The 6,992-nt window shown below is 40.6% G+C and overlaps 1 protein-coding gene across 1 annotated transcript; it reads left to right on the top strand.

Annotated features, from left to right (window-relative positions):
• Window positions 1-1,679: 1,679 nt before the first annotated feature.
• On the top strand, window positions 1,680-6,891 carry skic8 (SKI8 subunit of superkiller complex). Its single transcript, XM_079743728.1, has 11 exons — window positions 1,680-1,785; window positions 2,237-2,285; window positions 2,374-2,401; window positions 2,648-2,753; window positions 3,243-3,415; window positions 3,874-4,022; window positions 5,042-5,135; window positions 5,311-5,404; window positions 5,758-5,850; window positions 5,966-6,044; window positions 6,423-6,891. Exons 2-11 carry the CDS (start codon window positions 2,274-2,276, stop codon window positions 6,510-6,512), a joined length of 918 nt encoding a protein of 305 aa, XP_079599854.1. The 5' UTR covers window positions 1,680-1,785; window positions 2,237-2,273; the 3' UTR covers window positions 6,513-6,891.
• The last annotated feature ends 101 nt before the right edge of the window (window positions 6,892-6,992 follow it).

The raw sequence follows: 6,992 nt of genomic DNA, 5'->3' as shown, positions 1-6,992 counted from the left end.
TTGGTTGAGCTTCAGAGGCCCAGCTCCGGAGTACCTTGTCAGGCAGCCTCCAGAGCAACCTAACCCTGGCATCACCAGGCCATCAGACGGGAACACACCCTGACCTAGAGAAGTTCCCACAAGGAACGGCCAGATAAGGCCCCGAAGAGCATCACACTAAAAGGTAAAGGCTGTGTTATCTTTGTTTGATTGAGTTTTAAGATGAACAAAATACAATTTAAATACATATAATGATACAATGTATAGCTTATAAATATTTAGCATGAATTACACATAATTAATAAATATAATAATGTAAAGTTTCAATTATGAAAAATTACAATAATGCCTTCCCAAACTGTCAATGTTTAAATGTGTTTTTTTACATCTACTCTAATGGTGTATATAAATATCTAATGTTTATTTTTTGGTTGTTTTATTCTTGTTTTAAATGTACATTCTACTATACTGTTATGCTGTGACACATGGCGTGCGTCCTATTTTCTGAATGGGAAACCAATGAACCCTTCAACTATTAGGCTTGGATATTTTCGTCTCTCTCTGTTATCCGTCTTCCCCTCGAAGCTTTCAACAGTGGCTACAAGACGTAATGCAAGGCCTTTGGTTTACCTTCACTCGTGGTCAGACGAGGACAACAAAGAGTGAATAAGCAACAGGGTCTGGATAAGTGCCTGTATCTACCGGTATAACAAACACAATTACATTTCCCCAATTACTGCTCTACTTTTGGGTCTGCTCTGCCTAATGCACATTTTCCATTTCTATGATTAACAACGATCATTGTGGTAGAAAATGGCAACGCTGCACTTTGGTAATGAAGGAACTCGGCAAAGTAGAAACAGTATTTTATTTGGTGTGTACTTCTCCACGTCAAACACACAACCCACTGCACACAAACACACAATGCCACACACGACACAGTGCCATACACGCAAAACATACCACACATGTCAAACACAACACTATGCACACTAAAAACAATACCACAATGCCACACACAAACCAAAACAGCCTCACAATACCACAAACCCTGAACACACAATGCTACACACAAACACTGCTACAAACACACAATCTTTAATGACAATTTGTTTTGTGTTTGCTTTTTCCTGCTTTATTTTAAGGTCTAGTTTATTTGGCTTGTTATTTTTATGATGCGTTATACTAATTTTTACATGCTACTTAGAGCGAGGTTATAGTCATCACAGGGAAAAAAGGACCATCAATGAAAGGCTATATATAGATCTATAATGTATAATAAGTGGAATCAGGGAGAAAATTGATTTCAGCAATAGGATGTTGCAGCACAGCCATAGAATGTTTCTGTACACATAGGGATAGAAGGGAAGACAACTTCGAGGAAACATCCACTATCTTACACATGACACTGACTTGAATTCTTTATTAAAAATAAATGGGAAAGAAATTAATACTGTATTTTAGTTATTCAATTTAATTGGTTTTATTTTGACTCTCGGAGGGATAGATGAAAGAGGTCAATTTTAAAATAAAATGCATAAAGCTACAGGAAAAACCTGGCCTCATCGAATTGATATAGCATCAAATAGAACGCATAAGCTATTCCTCCACTCGCCTCTTCGTCCAACAGGTGGCAGCACTGCAGCACCCAGTTGGATGTCGCCATACTAAACCAATGTAGAGGGGCCGAAGAAGAAATAGCGGAAGTGCTCATTTGTTGTCATCATGGCGCCTCCTGTGTAATTCTTGGTGTAAACTGAACTGTAACTGAATTTAACTATACCGTTTTAACGATTTTTTCCAAAGGTAGGTAAGAATGTATTATATACAGTTTACTTGCAAAAACGTGTTTTAAAGACTTGAACCTAAATTTCGGCCTAGGAAGTGGTAAGATACTACCAGGTCAATACGAGGACCACCTTATGGTTGGACTGATAATGTGAATTATTTGTAACAGATCCAACGTAAATAGTCAAAACTACAACCGATCATATATATTGGAGCTCTCTAGTCCTGTATTCAGCCTTGAGCATTTTCACAAGAACGCACTAAATGCTGGCTGCTAACTTCGATCTGGCAGAAAACCACCAGTCATTCAAACCTGTTTGAATGGAACAGTGAATGCTGTCATGACTGAGTCGTTATTTACTCCGCTGAATCATGAAATGTTTCTTCGTGTATTAATAGTACAGAAAGAGAACATGTGATTACGCCTTGTGCAGCATAACAGCTAACGATTGATTCTGGTCTTCTGTAGGTTGAATTAACTGATTCTGCAACTCCCAGAGAACATAATGAGCACCCAGGTAAGCATGAGGTTGTTGTATCTGTTTCAAGTTAGACTAGTACTCCATCATCAAGACGTTGTAAATAACAACCACACTTTCATTACAGTACAGCATCCTGTTCAAGCAAGAACATGGTAAGTAGCCACTAGCACCTGCTAATTCACACTCAAAGCTCAATTAGTAAGCATCTAAACATGCAGCAATTCATTTCAGTATACATTTTCAATTAACTACTTATTGAGATGTTGTTCCTGCTTATAACAAGCTCTCTGAGTAGCCTTTGGGTTTGAGGGTCGTATATAAATATCTCCCCTTGCCTTTGGTGGTTAACCTTATGAGCTGTGTCAGTTGGGCCTCGATGTGTGTGTTTGTGTCTCCAGCGCACGACGATGCAATCTGGACGGCGGCGTGGGGCCGTAGCGAGGCGGACAGCACAGATACCATCGTCACCGGCTCTCTGGACGACATGGTGAAGGTGTGGAAGTGGTAAGCTCCTCCCCTCTCTGAGCCCCAGGGCTGCTGCTGCTGCAGTGCCAACACGCCCACTAGCAGCACGGAGCTCTTGAGCTCAACTTGTTGCAAGTGAAACCATGTGACATCTATAAGTTCATTCTCACATGTCGGTGTGTTTTGAATTTTGTGTTCATGCTGTGCATTGGAACTTTTCAAAAGTACTTACTACTTTTAAATTTAGTAAGCTTCCAATCTCCCAGAGCTGTTAAAATAAAAATAATAACATAATGATAATGATATTACTACTACTACTATTACTCCTACTGTTACTACTACGACGATGGCTACTACTACTACTAATAATAATACTAATACTAATATAATAGTAATGATATGAATAACAACGTAAACTAAATTGTAATTGGTTTTATTCCATTCATTCAAACCAAACCTTGATGGGTTCTCCTGGCTGGTTCTTCCCCTAACATCCCCCCTGTGACCGGCCCCTCTGCCTTCCATCAGGTCGGACGAGAAGCTGGAGCTCCAATGGAACCTGGAGGGCCACCAGCTGGGCGTGGTCTCTGTGGACATCAGCCATGACGGGGCCATCGCCGCCTCCAGCTCCCTCGACGCCCACATCCGCCTCTGGGATTTGGACTCTGGCAAGCAGATCAAGTCCATGGACGCAGGCCCCGGTAAGACTCCGAGAAGGGCCCCGGGATTCTGGGAAGGTTACTCATGGACGGTGTGTCCTTTGTCGTGTCTGGCTATCAGTCCTTGAAGCTTGTGTATCCCTCATCTGCACCACGACATTGATTTAATTACATTTCTGGATCCACTACTCGGGTTAAAATGGATCTATGTCCACCTGATTACTCGCACCAATTGGTCCATTGTAGACTAGGCACCAGATATAAATATATAATTTTATGATATAATATTCATTTTCTAGTTTTGCATATTTTATGTTTTTAGCGTAATCCCATGCCTTATGACTTATGTGTAGACCATTTCCCATCCCTACAAGACTTTGTGTTTGTGTGTGTCTCTTACAATGTTGTGTGTGTGTGTGTGTGTGTGTGTGTGTGTGTGTGTGTGTGTGTGTGTGCGTGTGCGTGTGTCTGTGCGTGTGTGTGTGTTCATGTCTCCCTAGTTGACGCGTGGTCTGTGGCCTTCTCCCCGGACTCCAAACACATCGCCACCGGCAGCCATCATGGCAAGGTTAACATCTTCGGAGTGGAGAGCGGCAAAAAAGAGTACTCGCTGGACACCAGAGGGAAGTTCATCCTCAGCATCGCTTACGTAAGGACAAATCTTCTCACCTATTATTATTTATTTATTTTTGAAAAATATAAATTATTCAAATTGTTGTATTTTTTTGGACCTGTGGGAAAAAACATAATAAATTGTAGGGCAAATATCCAACTTTCAACTATAACAATTTAGAATGAAAATTCTCAAAATCAAGTCGGAAATATATTAGTCATTCAATTTTTGATGTTTTTTTGCACCTTTGGAAAGAACCGTAACAAATTGTAGTGCAAATATCCAACTTTCGACCATAACAATGAAAATTCATAAAAAACAAGTCAAAGAGGTTAATCTGTAAGGGGGTACATCAGCCCGGGGACCCCAGCTGGAGGGAGACGGTGGTGGTTAGCGTAGAGAACATCCTCTGCTTGTTTAGCCCGATGAACCTCTGTGTACGGAGGTGGACGCTGGCCGCGCCCCAAACAGCATATTAAGTGGTTTGCGAGGTTGAGAGGACTGTGAACAACTGAAGGTAATGGGCTTCAAGAGGGCACTTTCCCTCACAGAAAGGGGACTTCAGCCCTGAGGCAAAACAGGGAGGGGGGCTCTGGCTCTGTGCCGTGAGCGGTGGATGCACTGCCAAGGTCTACTGCGTGGTGGGAAAACATTGGTGCTACTTAAAAAGACTAATCATACAAAGAAATTAGGTTACGCTGATCTGGATTTTCTAGTACTGCCGCTGCTTTTCAATTATGCTTTTTGTACATCTAGTAATTACAAAATAATAAAAAAAATTAGAGCCATTAGTCTTGGGATTTTAGTGAAATGATTTGAGACATATTTTGGTACAAATGATTGTAGTTATTATTATTATTTAACTTTTTACAGTAAAATAATGATAAATATATCTTTTTGATTGTGCAGTCTCCTGAGATTCCTTTCAAGGAGTAGGTAAACCCCATCAAAACCTTGGTTAATATTCTATTATTATTAGCCAATGTCCTTTGCCATCCATACTGCAGTACGCTACAGTGAATCAATGCTTCTATGTGTTTGTTTTCGCTCTACAGAGCCCAGATGGAAAATACCTGGCCAGTGGCGCCATAGATGGAATCATCAACATCTTCGACATCGCTACTGGCAAACTACTCCATACGCTGGAAGGTATACATCCATTTATTATTCATTCTTTTTATTGATTAGATATTTATGAACTATGCTACCTTCGCAATAAAACAAATGCACATTTTCTTCACACACAACAATGGTCATGAAGAACTCTACAGCCTGCAGTGACGATGGCCCCTAGTTCCTGGATGACGTGTCTCTCTCTCCTCAGGTCATGCCATGCCCATCAGATCTCTCACCTTCTCCCCGGACTCCCAGCTGCTCGTCACCGCCTCCGATGACGGATACATCAAGATCTACGACGTGTGAGTGTCCCTGACCCACAATGTATAGCGTTGAGGGCTGCCTCACAACGAAACATACTTTTAAATCTGTAAGCCGCAGCTTTTTATTAAAATTGACCTGTGCACTGGGATATCTTTTACTATTTTGCTACGAGCAATATTTAAAATTTCTCTTTTATATGATTGTCTTTCAATGAGTGTTCTTTTAAGATGTCTTTGAAATGGGATTCCTGCCAAGAAAAGCACTTTGAATGGTGTGTTTTGAAGGGTGCTCTATCAATACTTATTTTCCAATCTATTGAGTTTGAAGGACTTGTTTTCTGGCTCCGCTCCAATAGAAGATAAGAATGTGTTTTTCTATCGGTGTTTTGCAGACAACACGCCAACCTGGCAGGCACTCTCAGTGGCCACGCCTCCTGGGTCCTCAGCGTGGCCTTCTCCCCCGACCACGCCCACTTTGTCTCCAGGTGAGACTTCACTCTTTCACTGAGAATAGCTTCCTGTTTGTGAGTGTATATGTATGTATATATATTTATATGCCGTTGATCCATGTCGTGAAATCTGTTCCTGGTTCGTGTTCAGCTCGTCGGATAAGAGTGTGAAGGTTTGGGACACAAACTCCAGAGTGTGTGTCAACACTTTCTTCGACCATCAAGACCAGGTGAGAAAGTCTCCACCTGGGCATATGAAACGTTTAACTGGGAATGAAATAATATATATATCTATCAAATACTTATCCTTAACTACATTCATATCCATGACGTTTAAAGTCGCCTTGTCTGGGGCACTTAAAGGGGAAACATCAAACTGCTATTTATTTATATAAGGGTACTGTTTTATACGTGCTTTGGGAAGAAGTTGCGGTCTGCATTCTGCAACAGCAGCTGTTTCCGTGAAAAACAAAATCTTGGAAAATGACGTCACTTAAGAAAATAGCAAGTGGAAGGTTCTCCTTTAATAGATATCGGAAAAAGTATTTAAATTATGTTCCATAAATGTTTTTAGGTAATTATTTAAATCCAAACACCTGTGTTCCTAGGTTTGGAGCGTCAAGTACAATAACACAGGCTCTAAGATCATCTCTGCAGGCGACGACCGCGCCATCCACATATATGACTGCCCCATGTGAACAGGGGAGGACCAATAGGAAAGCAAAACGCATGTCTTATTTGGTAAATCGAAACAAACTGAATTATGGGGGTGGGGGGGTTAGATGGTTGTTTAGGAAGGTTGTAAAGCTATTTTTCACTGGCCTGCTTTGGTAAAATAAAACATTTTTTTTTCTATTTTGGCTTGTTGGGCAGTTATTTAGTTTATAAGCAATGATAGCCATCTAGTGGCTGAGATGAGAAGCTGTATCCCATGTATTTTTGGTAGTTGAACACATTTGTTTTCTATTTCATGTATACATCTTTATCTTCATACTACATTCGATTGACATCTTTCTCCTGAAAATGCTTGATTTCAGATTCTGAATTAATCAAGAAATAAACGTTATATTTTCATGATCAATTCTGAATTCTTTGAGATGCCATTATAACCACAATACCAGTTGCCATTAGGTGTATTCTATTTAAATGATCATTCACTCCCTGAAGTGGTGTCCATT

The sequence above is a fragment of the Pollachius pollachius genome (genome assembly GCF_949987615.1).
Source record: "Pollachius pollachius genome assembly, chromosome: 9".
Classification (NCBI taxonomy): Eukaryota; Metazoa; Chordata; class Actinopteri; order Gadiformes; family Gadidae; genus Pollachius; species Pollachius pollachius.
The sequence above is the reverse complement of the archived record's forward strand: the minus strand, read 5'-3'. Positions and strand labels throughout refer to the sequence as shown.